We start from the raw sequence: 16808 nt of genomic DNA on the forward strand, positions 1-16808 counted from the left end.
ATAGGCTATCTCCCTCGGTGCGACTCAATGCCACAGAAATTCACCAGAGGACCAACCCAACTATGGGTCGGTTTCGACTCGACGGCACACAACAACATGCTCCTTAAGAACTACCGTAAATGACTATGTGCTTAAGGGCCCAAGTGGAGCGGCTCCGTTTCCAGGGCCTCTGTCTTTGGCTGGTCGTCTGGGGTCACCTTTGGAAACCAGCGAGGCAGAAAAGTCCAGGGCCCGCTAAGCGTTTCAAGTCTCTTGAAGCCTCGGAAGGCGGCTGTCTGTCTGCTCGCTGGGAGGAAAGGTCAGAACCCGGGTTTGCCTTCCGCCATGGAATTTTCTTCAAGGGCCCACATGCCTGGATTTCTCCCCCCCAAGGATGGGGTGGGCCCGGGACGGCCGATCCCCCCGCGCACACGCGCGCGCGCGCACAGAAGCACGCTCTTGCACGCACTCAGCTCCCCCCAGCCGGCTGCCTGGCCCCAGGAGCCGGGGGCGCAGGGTCGCGACCCCTGGCTCTGCCCGAACGCGCCCTTCGGCCCCTGCAATTAGCGCGGGGAAGGTCTGCAAGAACCCCGACGCCTCCACCCGCGGCTCCGAGGCCAGCAAAAGGCGAGCCCACCCTCCGGCCGCGCCAGGCGCAGACGCCAGGGCCCAACTGGGACGGGAGGCGACCCCTCTGCGGGGGCGGGGGCGGGAGGACTCGGCCAGCCCCCGAATTTGTCACCTTAAATCTACATATCACCAACTCGCTAGGTCTGGCAGGCCTACGGAGCTGACCCCAGCCGGGGGCCCTCATGGGTTGCTGTGCGTGTCAGCCGCGGCCTTTGTCCCTGTAGAAGCGGCCGGATTAAAAAGCAAAAGAAAACCCTCCAAGCTCTGAAGTAAGAGAGGGGGCCTGCAGGGAAAGGGGGGTGTCTCAGGCAGGATGACACGGAGGTGTGCACTTGGGGAAGAGAACCGGTCCCTGTTATGGATCCGTCGGGAATTCAGGTGCAGGCGAGGGAGGGAGGGAGGGGGCGCTGGGGCTGCAGTGGCTTCTGGACACAACAGCGGGGCGTTTGGAGAGGAGCGAAGCCCCTCCCGGAATTTCCAAGTGTTCCTTGGAAACGCACGACCTGGGAGAACTGTTTTTCTCATCTAAGGCCCAACCAGGAGTGAAAGTGATCCCCAGGAAAGAGATGAGGTTGCTTCTTCCGAGGCGGGGGCTGAGGTGGGGGGAGAGCGCGGACTGGGGTGGGTGTTGGGGGCGATGGGGGTGAGCAGGAGACCAAAGCGTAGCTCCCCGACAGCCGCAGACGCTGGGGTGCTGACCAGGCGACGACGACCAGGGCGCATTCGCGGCCAGACAGATAGGTGGCACTCGAAGCCCGGGGAAGGAGAAAGAAAAAAAAAAAGGCGAAGGCGCCGGGCCGAGTGGCCTCCGCGGCGTCCGCCGCCACCATAAAGCCCGCGGCGAGATTGCGAGAGGCGCCAGGTGAGTAATAGACTACGAAATCCAGAGAGATTGCGGGCGGTTCACCCCGTCCCTCAGCGCCACAAGGGTTACTCATTAACATCACTATATACAAATAAGATCCCTGGGAGATTACGGAAAGAAGAAAAGGCCGGCCAGTCCAAGAAGCCGGACACGCGTCTCCGCGCCGTCCCGAACTGGGGGGTTGGGAGGGAGAGAACTGAGCGACTCTGGACCGACTCAAGCGGAGCGCTTCCTCCTTCTTTGAGGCCGTCTGACCCCCACTCCCCAAACACATACACCTGGGGCTGCATCTTCTCAGAGGGCGCTGGTAGCGCGCGCAAACGCGGGACCGAGAACCCGCCCCGTTCCAAGGCGCTTTTGCGCGTGGGGCGCGCGCGCTGTCTCGTCAAAGGTGCCCAAGGCCTTGGCTCTGGCCCTCTGGCAACATTCCTCCTTGCTGTCTCCCCACCTATCCCAGGGGACGCTGTGGGGGTCCCCATGTGCTTGACCAAAATATGAAAGGGCTTCTGCCCTGCTCTCCAAAGATTGCCCTTCTCTCTGATCCCCTTCCAAGCACAGCACGGGAGGGAGTCCTCTTTGCCAGCCGTTCGTGCGGCTCATAGGTGACAGGGACGCGGGGCCAGGCTGGCGGGGCTAAGTGAGGGGGAGGGGAGACAGCACCAAGCAGGCTCCGGCTGGGTCCTCACCGCACCGGCCCCAGGGCAAGAAAAAGACAAGGACTAACCCTCTGGAACCTCACCCCCACCTCTCAAACACAAGCCTCTGAGGCAAAGCTGGCGGTGAGGGAGGTAAAGACCAAAAGGGCCTTGCCGCCTTTACCATTTTTTATTGAATGTTTGTAAGATAAATTGAACTTCAAAAGGCAACTCCCCAAACTGCCTAGAGGCCGGTAGGAGGCGAGCCCCGGCGAGGATGTTGGCCTAAGGCCTGACTTCTCACTTGGAGAGGGTCAAATATGCGACCTGGAATTACCTTTCTCTTGCAAGGAAAAGCTGCTTCCTCTCACCCTAGATCCAGCCAAGGGTGCGTCCCAGCGAGTATGGAAGCTGGTTGGGGGCGCCTTGGGCCACGAGCCTGGTCCCAGGGGAACCACAGAGGGGCTAGAGTCTCATCAACTTTCCCACCAACCAGCTTTGGACCACGCGCGTGCGCGTCCCACTTGCCTTTCCCCGCGCGCCGAGCTCCCGTGCAAGAAGACCTGTTCGCCTTCGGAGTGTCAGGGGGAAGGAGCGCTTGAAACGAAAACTGTTCGCAGCCTCTAGGACGTAGCTTTGGCCTGATTCGTGTGGCAAACGCTGAGAGCCTCTCCCGAATACTAACCCGCCCCACCCGTTTTGACTCCCTAAGTCAAGGGAAAGGCAATTTCAAATCGAAGCAACTCCCTTCGCGCGGGGGGTAAGGGACTTTTGTTTTTAGCTGCATGACTTGAGTGACATCTCTTAGTTCACGGGAGGGGGGGGGGCTTAATTATTTAAAGGCCAAGGGAAGGGGAGGAGGAGGCGGGAAGGGAAGGTGAGGACAGAAGGGCAGAGCCAGAATTCGCCACTTTTCATCTTCCCCAAGTTTCTTCAAGAAAGCAATTACCAGGAGGCCCAGAGATATTTCAATAAAAATTTATTGAAATTTCAGTGATGTCTTTTAAAGAGTGTGGGGGGGGGAGTACAGAAAACCAAGGAACTCAAACAATTACAACACAAAATAAACCTTCATGATTCCCCCCGCCCCCCATCATCTTTCAGCACCTGGCTTTTTGAACTGGGAACCTCTCACTGGAGGAACTCATTCCAAATCCATCAGCATTGACAATAGCCATAAGTTCCACTTGATTTTTGAGGAAACTTGCACATACAAATATGAAAGGGAGGGGTGAATATTAAGAGGAATCAGACGACAGCGTCTGTGTTAAGTCTCCTCTCCCCACTCATCTTGGACTCACTCCTGGATGGTTACAAGACAACTGCAGGAGTAGAAAGTCACACACTCACACACACTCGCCCCGATTTTGGCTAAAACCAGCCGTGGCATTTCCCTCCACTCTATTGAACAATTTTTTTAAATTTTTTTTTAAAAACAAACTTTTTTTTTCTTCTTTTCGCTTTTTGCTTGCAGGCAACTCTTTTTTTTTAAAGTGTGTTGGTGTTACTGGTGCAAAGGAAGTGTGTTTTCTGGTTTTAAAAGCGCTCTGGTGACCAACTCGATCAAGGAAAGCAAGAACAAGCCTGACATTCGGAACCCTATTTACACTCAGCTATGTACAACGTCAATAAATTAAAATTTCATTTCCGAGCATTCATATTCCACCTATTTACAAGTTATCAAATAATTACATAAATACTTTGTCTAATAGTCTCGCTTCTTTCTTTATTATTTTTGTTTGTTTTAAAACCTTGTTATTGCATACACAGGAAAGAACTGCTTGAACAGGAACAACACGAATCAGGCTACAGAAATCCATAAAATAAATTCCTTGGTTGTGTTTTCTCTCTGCCACCCCTCCCCACCCCGGGGCTGCCAGCTGGAGGCTAGAGACAGGGAACTAAGGAGGGGCTGGGAGTGGGTGGGGGTCGTGTTGTTTTTCTTTTTCTCTCTAAAAAGCAAGCATTCAAAATAAAAACCACAAAGTTACATTACCATGGAAACATGCAGGAGAGCTAGAACGGCTTGTAAAACATCACAAGAATATTAAAAAGACACAGATTGCCCTAGCAGACTACACAAGGGTCCAGGGCACCTCCCTCCGCAAACAATGCAATTTATTCAGAACTGATAGGCAAGTCACTAGAAACTTGGTGAGTTTGTTTAAATCTCCACAAACAGAATCACGTTCAATGCATCATTTGTCCCCATTATTTTCGTTTCCATTTTTTTTTCTCTCCCCAAGGTGACTTTTTTGATGCCACTTGACACAGCGATGGAGAAATAGAAATCCACTTTGGAGGGGAGGCCTTTGGACACCCCTCCCCACCCGCCCCTGCAGGGCTCTGGCCACCTTTTCTGCCCCCCTTCGGCCACCGCCCCCAGCCCTGCCTCCCTGGCTGGTGCTCTGGACACAAGTGTCTTAACTGCCAGCCTCAACAGTGTGATGTAAAGACGCCTCAACAGTGTGATGTAAAGACGTTTCTGGGTCCCTAGCGTGTGAGGCACATCCAGGATGCACACACATTGCACAGAGCACCCCAAAAGAAAGGTTGGGCCTGTCTGTCATGCTCTCAGCAGCCGGCACCCCTTTTCCCAGACGCGCCTGGCAAGAAAGAAGGGCGAAAGCCCCCCCGCCCCGTGATTTATTTTACATCCAACAAAGTGCACTGCAGAAAGGACTGGAATGAAGAGCCTCTCGTGGGAGGGTGGCTTACGGGGACGCACTGCGGGACCTGTCCGGCTTGGCTTCCAAGCCGCTGACCAGTCGCTGGATGCTCTGCAGCTCGCTGCTGGCCGCCTCCTTGTCCCCGCACAGCTTGGGCGACAAGGACACGGAGCCGGAGGAGAGGGTGGAGGAGCGGCTGTTGAGTTCCGAGCCCGAGTCCACGGCCACCGAGGCCGGGCTGGCAGCCAGCGTGGTGGCCTTGGCGTCCAGGGGGCCCGCGGCTGGCGGCATGGAGGGCAGGGCGGTGGCGAGCAGGCTGCTGCTGTCGGGCACGGGCACCGGGATGGAGTAGGGGCTGTAGCGCAGCCTGGGCCGCATGGTGTTGAGGTTGAGGAAAGGGTGGCGGTGCACGGAGCTGGACGCTGCTGCCGAGGAGGCGGCGGCGGCCGCGGCCATGTAAGTGTAGGGGTAGGGGAAGAGGCTTCCGAAAGGCGACATGGCCAGGCCCTGGGGAAGGAAGAGAAACACAGGCTGGGGTCAGCCCTGTAGGGAGGGTCCATGGGGCCACCCCTAACAGCATTTGGGCGCTCATTAATCTCTCTCTGGATGGGGAGGGAGCAAGGTGGGACAGACTTCCCTAGGCCCCAATGCCAGCTGGGACACCCTCGCCCCCTCCCTGAGGTTGGCTTGGACTGTTGTTAGTTGGATGTTTACATGTTGTGAGGGGCAGTCTGCTTCTGTCAAGACTGCTTTTTGAGTCAATTACAACTCATAGGGACCCTGTATAGAACACATCTGAACTGGGGCCCTATCCCGCCCCCTATCCTCACCATATCTGATACGCTCCAGTCCATTATTACAGTTACTATGTCAATGCGTCTCTTTGAGGCCCTTCCTCTCTTTCTCTCACTGTCCATCTTTCCCAGCATGCCTTGGTGGGGCTTAAGCCAGTCATATACTCATTGAGGACTAAATTTAGTTATTCCATGGGCCTTACTGGGAAGCAATGTCAGAGACTTCAGGCTGCCCTGAAGATGTTTCTCCTGTACATTTGAACCCCTAGCCCCACCAATCTTTCAGCGAGTCTCCAAGGGTTTATATGCTTCATGGCATACCTGCCCCCCCCCCCAGGGCCTGTTACAATTCTCCAAGAAGGGCAAACTGCTGCACCTGCAACATGGGCCTACAGATCTGGTCTCCACAGCAGTGGCAGAGAGGAAACCAGAGGACAGAAATGACTTGCCACAAATAAATTGCGATTTTTTTTTTCATCCTTGTCCCCCCCCCACCCCCAATCCCAGAAGTCTCTCAAATGGAGGAAAAACAACAAAACCAACCAGAGCTCTTGATCAAAAGATGGAGGGGTGGGGAGTGGAGGGGAAAGGGAGCCTTTATGCATCTGTTACAAACAGGAACAAAGAAATCACTCTGCCAGGGAGGCTGGGTGCTATAGGTGGGGAAACTGAGGCAGGCCCCAGGGGTGCAAGAAATCAGTCAGTTGCTTTTCAAACGTGAGGACTGGGGCTGGCCAGCTCCTGATCTACCTCCCGCCTGCCCACCTACTACAGACTCTAGGGACAGCCTGCAGAGGAGGTGGGTGGAACTGAGAGAGGCCTGCCGCCAACCTTTCCTTCTGCACCCTCCCCCCCAGAAGGGAGGCGGGCCTTGCTTCTTGGCTGGGAGAGGGGAGCCGAATGTGCTCAGACAAAACAAAAGGCCAGAGCGTGCAGAAGCTGCTGGAACCTCTTGCCGGCTTCAGTGCCTCTGCAGCGGGCGGCCTCCCCAGCCTCAGCCACCCCGGCTCTCCAGCACAGCTGTCCCAGGCTTGGCCGCGCTGCCTGCCGCAGCCCAAGCCTGTCCCTCGGCTTTGACATGGCCCACATGTGCACACACCCTTAACCCTTCCCGGATTGGTCTGGCCTGTGAGGAGCCGGGAGGGGGAAGAGAGAGGGCTGTGAACTAGGAGGCCAGACCTGGAAGACAACCCCACTGGAGAATCACTTCCCCTCCTTCTCCAATTCCCAGAGGGACAGCTGCTGAGGAGACATTTACAAAGACCTTTGGGCTGAGAAGTTCAAACCGGACCTTGGAATGAGGCCTGGTGTGTCAGATTACTCCACCCCCTAACAGCTGAGTGACCTTGGCCAAGTTACCCAACTTCTCTGGGCCTCCGTCCCTTTACCTCCCCTCCCGTGGAGGCCTCACCAGCACCAGCTCAGCTCTGCCGGGGCTGGAGGAGGTGACTCAGGTGAGATCAAAGACTTAGCAGACTTAAGTCTGTGAACAGCTGTTGCCATGACTTCTAACTACCTACACAGCTGAAAACAGCCCTCTGAGTTAGCAAAAGACCTTTTCTATAAAAGCATTTTTAGGGGCAAGCAGAGGGGATATGAGGAATGTTATTAGGAGATGAGCACATGGCAAGAGGACTGGGTGAGGAGCCTACCTGAGAAGCCAGGACGTGTGGCTGGAGGTGGAAGGGCAGGGTGGCCGCCGAGGCCCCCGACAGTCCCTGCGCCGCTGCGGCAGCAGAAGCCATGGCAGTGGAATCCAGGCCTGAGACGCCGGTGGAGGCCCCAGACACCGTGGCCAGCAGGGGCCCCATGCCGGCTGCCATGCTGGAGAAAGCGCCTCCCATGGCGAACTGGCTGGGATGCAGGAAGAGCGGGTGGCCGTTGAAGAACTGCTGGCCAGCCAGGCTGGGGGCGAAGCCGAGGCCGGGCAGGGGGCCCTGGCCCAGGTGCGCGGCCGCCTCGGTTTGCACCGACAGCGGCGCAAAGGCCTCCTTGGCCGGCAGCGCGCGCGCCTCCTCGGCTTTGGCCGCCAGCGCGCCCTCGCGGCCAGGGCTCCTGCGCTCCTCCACGCCCAGGCTGCGGGTGCTGGACGAGATGGTGGCCGGGCTGTGGCGCGAATCAGGCGACGCCTTGTCCAGCCGCCCGCTGTCCCGGGGCCGGCCGCTGTCCCCCGGCGCGAAGAGGTGCGTCTTGGAGCCCGGGCTGCCCTTGTCGCGGCAAGGCTCCTCCGACGTGGTGGTGGAGATCCTGGCCGCGTCGCAGGCCTCTGGCCCCGGCTCCTCTTTGCTTTCTGCCTCCGCGTCGCTCTCGCCCTCGCTGGGACACAGATCTGCCACACAAGGAGGAAGGCAGGTCAGCGGGGTGGGCAGCTCAGGCTCCGCCAAGTACTAGCTCTCCTAACTCTCTGCAAGTCCCTGAACCTCTCCGCACCTCAGCTTTCTCATCTGCAAAATGGGAAGGATGGAATCTAACTTTGATTCTTTAAAAAGTTTACTCTGATTATTCAAAATTCCGAGGATTCAACTACACCAAGGAGGTATTAAAAGTATTTACATCAAGTCCATCCCACCCCCAAGTGCATAAAGCTGTAGCTTTTTCTTACAATGGGTTTTTTACACAAGCTTCAAGTGATAGCAAATCCACTTTAAAAAAAAAATTACTAGAATTCTCTTCCACACCCACTCCAGTCATATTTGGAGTCCACACCATATATATATATATGAAGTATTCTGAGAAGCCTTATTTAGTTAGAACTGAGACATCTGAATTCACAATTGCTGCAATGGGCATGCCTCCCTACAGACTCGATGGAACCTTCTAGGTGTGTGCCCTACTCACTGTATTTGGGCCCTCTCTCCACAACAGCAGAAAAACCAAAGATGTTTTTCTGTTACCACACCCTTCGTGGGTGTCCTACCAGCCAGAAGAGAAAAAAAGGGATCCTATTTGATGTTCAAAGCTTAAATGGATTGGGGATATAAAAGACTTTCATTTCATTTCACTTAAAAACAGGTTTCTCCTTTCATTGAGACAGTGAGTGTGTATCTTTCCAAATAAATAGCGCTTGCTCTTTCAACACAAGAAACTGGGAATTTGAACCAGCTCATCCCTCCCAGTCCCCAACTCAGAAGGGCTCTACCTCGCCCTTCCCCACCCCCAACTGGCCAACTGGGACATCAGAGCTCAATGCTTCCTCAGCCACCTTTCCTGTTCCAGGTGGTAGGGAATCCCATGTTAAACTGGAGTTCTAAAACAGTCCAAAGTGGGGTGGGGTGGGGGTGTCTGGTTGATGGGACATATACACAGAGACACACAGTTCAAACCTGTTCCCTTGCCTCTCCTCCTGCCAGAAGAAGTTTTTGGGGACAGAGGTTCTGAGCTCACTGCTCAGACTTGCTTAAAGAACGTGCACTACAACCAGTACTGGTAGGGCTCCTCTGTGTACGGTGTGACCCGTGATCCCCCTTCAACATCTCTCTGGGGACCTGGCTCACCTTTGAGGTTGGATGTTCCCACTGTGGACACAGCAGGGGATGAGGACTGGGCAAAGCAGTTGAAGGTGGCCTGCTCGCTGGAGGAGTCATCTGAGGCCCCGTTCTCCTTCTTGTGTCTCTCATCAAACACCCTCATGGACTGAAGGGTCAGCTGCTTTCTGTGGCAGAAGCCCACACCCAAGGTTACAGAACACGCACACTTCTTCCCTTTGTCTCCCACCCTGGTTTTCAAAGAGGCGCAGACACCACTCACCCGACCCGCCACCCACTGACAATATCTATTCTCCCAAATCAGCTCGCCTCAAGCCAGGCCCTGATCCTAGAGTGGGCAAAAGGGGGTGGCAGAGGAAAGATGTTAGCTGGGCTGATTTGGCCTTTAGAAGCAAGAATGGAGGTTTGAGCTGGCAAGAGACAGCTGAAATGCCAGCTCCCTACAAAGAGGACAGACAAGTTCCTCATCCTGTGAACACAGCCTGTCTGTAGGCTACCCAACTTCTGAAAGGCTGCAAAAATGACAAGGGAAGTGTTTATTTCATGGTGCGCTTTACTGTAATCGCTTCCCCAACACATTAATTGGAGAGAAAAGGGGGGGGACCTAGCTCGGTTTTAGAGCTGACTTTGTAAAACCAAGACCCCCCCCCCGCCCCGTTCTCTCGAGGGAAGTGGCTGGAAAAATTTGGGTGATTTTAGAAATTCTTGCGAAGGGAGTGAGGAGAGGGGAGAGCTGCGTTCACATATTATCCAGCTGCCTCCTTAATGCAAACTGATTCTGAGGCACATGAAGGAGGGGGCTACAGCTATCTCAAGGGGCCTGGGCTCTGTGTGGTGGCTTGTGGAAGGCAAGACTGTAGAAATTCCAGTGCATTCTGTGAATGGCTTCAGTCCTCGACTGGGACCCGCCCAGGATGAATTGAAATTAATTGGGAATTAATAAGCGTCCCTATGTAATCTGCTATCCCCCTCCAACCTGCCCCTAAGACTTTTCTTCCAGAAAGAAGGATGGTGTGGTTTAGTCATGGTTAATTTCCTTAAAGGTAACAATTAAGAGGTAGAAAAAGGTAAAAAAGAAAAAGGGCCAGAATCAACACTTGCCAGGGAGTAACTTCGATCCCCTCTTCTTTGCCCCCCCTTCCCCCCCTTCTCACTTACATCTAAAGCTTTACACCTGCCAAAAAGGTGTTTTCTTTTAAACTATCTGGGAAATAAATGGCTGCCTCAACTCACCTTTTCTCTCTTCTGCCATTCCCAGTGTCCCGGAAACCTTTGGCAAAAGGATTGTTGTCTATTTTTAACTGAGTTATCTAGAAGAGATGGGAAGACATACAGAATAAGCTCCATTTCCTCTCCCTTTCGAATGTTTTGGAGTTATTTCCTCCAAACCCAAGACCCTTCTAGAAAATGGACTACTAGAAAATGGACTACAGGAATGCTAGGTGCAGAGAGTTGAGGGTAAATGTGCATGGAGCTGGGGGGGGGGGTGTGAACCCAAGAAAATTCTAGAAGGGCTTGCATCTCCCAGATATGGCCAGACAGCGATTTCAGGATGAAATGATGCAGCCTGGAAATGCTCTGCTCTTCCCTTGGAGAAGAGATAACTATTTAGTTTGGGCATGGACCAGATGCCAGAAGAAACCACCTGCGGATTCTAAAATTACACTTTCTCTTTGAGTTTTTTAATCCAGTGTAATTAATCATAAAATACTCTGAGGCCTATTCCCTGCTCTCAAACACACACACAGGCATACACACACTCACGTATACACATCAAACTTTTCCATGAATCTAATAAAACAATTTATGGAGGTTCACAACCTCTGTGCTGCAGAAGCTCAAACACATACACACACACACACACACATACATACACACACCCGCGTGCAAACTTGAGGAAGAGGGGCTGGCTGAGGCATTATAATACGGACAATCACAGATTAAAAGGACGGAATAGCCTGGGGGAATCTTTGGGTTTTTGTTCATCTGTTCTGCCACTGCCACAAAGTGGAACAGACCGGTGGCCTCCGTGCGATCAAAAACTGTTTCATTTTATTATTACATTAACAACTTGGCCGCACAGGATTCTGGGTCTTGAGGGAGCAGGCATGCATTTTGCATATGGGATTGGAGGGGAAGCCAGAGTGTGTCCCCTCAAATCCCTTCCTTCTGGGTAGGTGGGAGAAATGATCTACCCAGCAGGGTTCTGTTCCCTCGAAGTAGAAGAAAGGGCCCCTTGGCTGGGTTTTCTTTCGTTCTTGGTTGAATTCTTATACTAAGGGTTCAGGCTTGCTTTCTGCAGAGATGGTGGTCTTATTGTGTTATGTTGCTAGACTTAAGGAAACCCATATATAGGACACCTCCATGTGCCATTCAGAGAGGGCCTACCAGTGCTGACAGTGAGGAGAAATGCAAGGTGTTGGGGTAAACTGGGTTCTCACTGGGGTCCTAAGTTCAGGGGTTGAAGAGCTGAGGGGGGGGGTGTCCCTGGTCAAGCCCCCCCCACCTCTCTAACTGCCACACTGTGAGGGGAACTAGTCAATCTGTTATAGAAAGGGTCACTTTCTCAGCACTACTTGCCCGTGACCTCTAACCCCAGATTGCAGGTACTGGCTTCGAACCATGTGGGACGCCTCAGGGTAAAAAAAAAAATCTTCCCTGCTCCACTTAAAAAAAATTTTTTTTAAACCTCAACTCGATTAGCAAGACGCTGTGATCAGAGTAGGTTTTTCCAACCATACACACACACACACACACACACACACACAAATCATAAAAAACACAGCAGCATAAAAGGTAATAAAAACCAGACCAGCTACTCCGGATTTCTGGCCAGGGACGACTAGTGGTTGATCAGTTCTCCCAGAACGAATCCCCAAATGGGGTGTGTTTTATGTCTGCAGCCAGCTCATTTCGCACCCAGCCCCGGTGCCAGGACAGTACACTTTCCGGAGAGGACCCTCAGAGCAAACAGAACGAAGTCCTTGCTTGGGGTGGCCGTTTGCAAGGACCACACAGGAAATTCTCACTGGCCATATTACTGTTTCTTTGGATATGGGATTTTTTAAAAACCCACTGTTGGATTACTACCTGGTCCAGAGGCTCAGTTCTGGGTGTTGTGAGGTGTTTTGTTTTGGGGTATTGGGGTTTTTGGTTTGTTTGTTTTGTTTTGGTTCCCTGCCTCAGGAGGGTGTCAGCGTCCCTTTTCCCCCAAAGCCCCCAGTATAGGTCAAGTCACAAATGAAACTTCAAGACGTGTAAACACTCCTGTCACCTTCTCATCCTTCCCTCAAAGGCGCTGGGTGGAGAGGAGAAATAGCTACAGGGAATGGGGGGGTGGGGGAGAGAGAAAAAAATCCCCCAGCATTACCTTATCATTCTGATAGGCAGTCACAGCAATAAATTCCGTCTCAGGGAACAAGTACGTTCGAAATGTGCTGTAAGGAAGCTTCAAGATATCATTGGCTCTTACAATGTGGAAGCGGGGTTGGTATTTGTGCATGGAGTTCAATATAGTCTGCAGGAGCAAAGGAAGAGGGGAGACACAAGAGAAAAAAGAGGATTTAGCAAAGCAAAAGGCATCTGAAGACCCCTGCCAAGCTGACAGCTTCCCCCACCGCAGGGTACCAGGCTGGGATCGCTCTGAGACGATTATCTTCTGGAGAGTCCAAATTGCTCCTCTAGTTCCAAAGGGATTCCCCCCCACCCCACCACCCTCACCATCTAAGGTTCATTTCATACCTTGAACCCTAGCCTACCTGGGTACCAAAACTACAATTCCCCAGCCACGTTGCATGATCACTTGGGTAGGCCAAAGTCTTGAAAGATAGAGAAAAACATGCATTTTAATTTGCAAAAATGATTCAGTACTTTAAGCGCTCTCTAATTGACGAGCCCAATCCACTTAAAGTCCCTGAAAGGCTGAACAAGAGAGAGGAATATTTATGCCTTAATCAAATCAAGGCTGCAAATGTAATTCCTGCCCGCAGAAGATATTTCCGTGACATGCAGGTCTTCCTGGGCCTAATCTTTCTGCTTATTCCACTGCTTATCACTTTGTTTATTTTATTGAAATGTTAGGGAGGGGTAAGGGAAAGGGCAAAAGGTCCCTGGGCTGACTTTCCAAGCCAAGCCATGTAAGTTTTCCACAAGTTCCTAGCCAGCCACGCACTGACTCTAAATACACACACAGACACGCGGGCGCAACTTTGATAAGCGAAGACCTGAAGTCATTTCTAGCCAAGCTGAGTTTCCACAGAAGCCCATGTCTTTTCTTTTTTGTGTTCATACAAGAAAACACCACTTGGGGGGAAAAAGCATTCAGAGCACTTGATCAAAAATAATCAAGGTTCAGAATTTTTGAAAACTCTCCTGAGAAGAAAAATAGCCGTTTTCAAAAAGAGAAGCATGCTATTTTAATATCAAACACGTCCATTATGAAATGCATTAGGAGATTGATTTTGAGAGACCCAGAATGATTTGTCTTGAAGTTCACTTTCAGGTCAAGAATTTGCCGAGGACAAGGCATGGCTCTGGAAATGGAAGAGCCCCATAGGTTTTCCTGTCCTCTATGGTTCTTAAGAGTATCAGGCCTTGTATGATCGTAAGAGAATACTGCAGAGTTCTCTATCAGAGTCCATCTCTGTTGCAGACAGAGAGGCTTTGCTATGTTTGTCACAGAGAGGGCAAGGAAGAGGGAAGAGAAGAATCGCTTGGGTTTGGAGTGAATCAGGGCGCACTGCCTCTCTGCTAGAAGGGAAAGGTAATTATGCCGCCTGAGAGAACTATCAACTTACAAATCCGTGCTTGTCCGAAATATTGTTGGTGAGTTTCAGTTTGTGGAAAGTGACCACTTTGGACATCCACTGTTCTCCAGTGGCTGGGCTGTCGGGATGAATGTACATTCGCTTCGGCATTTCGGGGTCCGCCTTCCCGGCCACCATCCACCGGGAATTGTGAAACTTGTATCTACAGTCGTCAGCGGCGATAATGTCCATCAATAAGATATATTTCGCTTTTTTATCCAGCCCAGAACATCTCACTTTAAACGGAGGAAACATTCGTCTACAATCGAGGAAGGATGAGAGAGAAAAAGGGGGAGGGGAAAAAGAATTTAAAAAAAAAGCACCCCAAATCCGAGATTTGTATCTGAAAATATTGCAACTCAACTGGAAAAACTTTCTGTAACGCTGAATGAGCGAACTGATATTCGTAAAGGGGCCAGGCCTTCCTCCCTTTAACACCTGAAGCATTAAGCTCCACTTCTCTAGTTTTAAAAGGCCCAAGATTCCAAACTCGCCAATCAGGGCCTTGGGTTTCTCTTTCTTTTTAAAAAATTCTTTTCTCTGATTTACTTTAACAGACTGGGCTTCTTTGCACAGAACATCTTGCCCCCATCTTTTCCTTTTCCTTCAGGGGTCTGGTTCTATCTAAACTAGCCGCAGGAAGGTTCAGGAAAGTGGCCACAATTGCCTACACCCTTCGGAGGAGAAAATGCTCAACTTCTCCAGGGCACACACCACACCAAGCTGCACACCTCCCGCAGTGGAAGTGGCCCGCTGGTGACTGGCGAAATGAAAGTTCCCCTTCCCCGAGAAAGAGAGATAATCTTGCCGAGAGAGGGGAGGCCTCTGGACCCATCAACCCCTCTGCAGCCAGCTCCCGTGCCTTAACTCCTCAGACCAACCTCACACCGCAAACTCATGCCCCTAAACTGGCCAGCTTTGCCAACAAGTGTTGGAATGCCCTACCCTTGACTTAAAAGGCCAACCGACAAAACAGCTTCTGGGTTTGAGAAGACTCTCATGCCCAACTTTGGCCTCCTTTGGTGGGCAAAGGAGGCTGAGAGCTGAAAGACATTGAGAGGATTTTATTTTATTTTTTTCTTTCTGGATTCCACTACCACCCAAAGAGGGGGGAATCAGATATTTTTAAAGCATTGTTGTACGCTGGTCTCACGCAGGCAAGGAGTTCTAAAGAGTAGGTAGAGTCACACCTTAAAAAAAATATAAACCACAGCACTGTGGCTCTCCCCACTGGCTCCTGACATCTGCAAACATAATGTTAATTACCTCAAACTGCCCTCTGAAAGAGTCCCCTCCACTAGCAGACAAGGGGAGTGAGGTGAGCTAAGAAACTCGAAGGCCCTTTCCTTTCCTTTCTGCTACAGGCCTTCCTCAAGGAAGAAGAAATCAGGCACAAGGGCGAGAAAAATCAAGGTGCAAAACTCTAGGCTTCCTACCACCTCACAAAGAAAGGGCTCTGAGATTTCCCTTGCTCTACTCCCTGCGGGAGAGTGAAACATACAAGACCACAAGCCCAACAAAGAAACGAAGATCGTCCCAGGAAGGTTTGTGCACTTCCTGAAGCGAACGCTTTTCATGTTGCTTGCAAACAAAAAATCTGTGAACTTCTGGAAACATTCTCTCCATCCTGCGGGGCGCAGGACTGGGTAGGGAGGGAAAGGGCGGCCTAGACTCCCAGGTAAACTTAAATTTCCAACTGCTGAGACAGCCCGCCCCCCCCCCCCAGTCTTAGGGAAACAAAGTTTTCATCCAAGCCCAGAAACTGGCAAACCCCGTTTGAGGAGGAGGGGGGGGGGGAATAAAGGAAGAATCGCCAAGAGCTTTGGAGAGGGGCCCCCCAGGTGGCCGGCTTACCTTCCCGATTTAGTAATCACCATCTCGGTACCCCGCTTGTGAAACTGATCCCAGAGTTCTTTAGCTTCGAGGTGCACCTTGGGGTCGTCCTCCACCTCCTCCTCGGGCTCCAGGGTCTTCAGAGGCCTCAGATGCGTCTGTGGCCCCAGGGAGGAGAAAGGGATGCCGGTCTCCGCTGCCCCCACCAATTGATCCATGATCGGCTTGGCCAGGGCGCCGGGCAGCGAGAGCGCCGCGGCGCCGTTGGGAGGCAGAGTCAGCGCGGGGAAGAAGGGCGGCTGGTGGCCCAGCACCGCGCTCATGGCGAAGTCCGGCGCCCGGTGAGGTAGGAACGGATGGTAAGCCATGCTCGTCCCAGGAATGACCGGCTCTCTCATGGAGAGGCTCATCCACTCCAGGCGGGGCGCTGGGCTCCAGCCGGGGACGAGTCCGCAGCTGCTGTTTTGTTTTGCTTCCCCTTCCCTTCCTTAAAAGCAGCACATAGTTTAAAAAAAAAAAATAACGTAAAAAGTCAAAACAAAACCAAAACGGCGGCAAATTGCAGCTGTAGGACCTCTAAGGGAGGCGAGGGAGAGTGTCTTTAGGGAGAAAAAACTGCTGCTTTTAAAGAGACGAGAAAACAGGAGACATCGTTGCCCCGGGGGACCGTCTTTGCGCCAGGCGATTTCAAAAAACCGCTCCTGGAAGTCGAGCGATCTGGGTCTCCACTGCGCCTGAGCCGGGCCGCTCAGCTGGAAACAGACAAGCCAGTCCTTTGGTCCCGGGAATGTCTGCCCAGCGCTTGCTTTCTTTGTTGCAAAATGCGAGCGAATCTCTTAGACTTTTCACCTTCTCTTCTGTTCCGCGCGCCCTACCTCTCGCCCTCTCCCCGGGTGTCTCGCTGGAGGCGTCCGCCTTGCGCGGGAGCCCAGGCTTCACTCCAGTGAGAGCGAGGGGGAAGGGGGGGGAAGTCTCTCTTTAGAAGAGGGAGGAAAAAAAAATCTGATTTAAACCCTTTCTTCCAGCGCTATCAAAACTTGAAGGGCACTACGGCTTCCGCTCACTCCTCCTTCCGCGGCCCGGAGCTCCGGAGGGCGTCTCGCTTGCAATCTG

The 16808-nt window shown here is 52.4% G+C and overlaps 1 protein-coding gene across 2 annotated transcripts; it reads right to left on the minus strand.

Moving 5' to 3' along the window:
* Nucleotides 1-4823: 4823 nt before the first annotated feature.
* On the minus strand, nucleotides 4824-16357 carry TBX3 (T-box 3). Of its 2 annotated transcripts, XM_006890394.1 has the most exons (8): nucleotides 15717-16105; nucleotides 13854-14121; nucleotides 12816-12875; nucleotides 12428-12574; nucleotides 10291-10367; nucleotides 9067-9224; nucleotides 7225-7901; nucleotides 4824-5285 (listed from the first exon to the last, which is right to left on the minus strand). In XM_006890394.1, the coding sequence occupies exons 1-8, from the start codon at nucleotides 16103-16105 to the stop codon at nucleotides 4824-4826; spliced, it is 2238 nt and encodes a 745-aa protein (XP_006890456.1). The 2 variants fall into 2 exon arrangements, with proteins under 2 accessions (XP_006890456.1, XP_006890457.1); XM_006890395.1 differs by lacking the exon at nucleotides 12816-12875 and having other exon boundaries at nucleotides 15717-16357.
* Between the last annotated feature and the right edge of the window lie 451 nt (nucleotides 16358-16808).

The sequence above is a fragment of the Elephantulus edwardii genome, unplaced genomic scaffold (assembly GCF_000299155.1).
Source record: "Elephantulus edwardii isolate Elephantulus edwardi_28Jun2011 unplaced genomic scaffold, EleEdw1.0 scaffold00089, whole genome shotgun sequence".
In the NCBI taxonomy this organism is placed as follows: domain Eukaryota; kingdom Metazoa; phylum Chordata; class Mammalia; order Macroscelidea; family Macroscelididae; genus Elephantulus; species Elephantulus edwardii.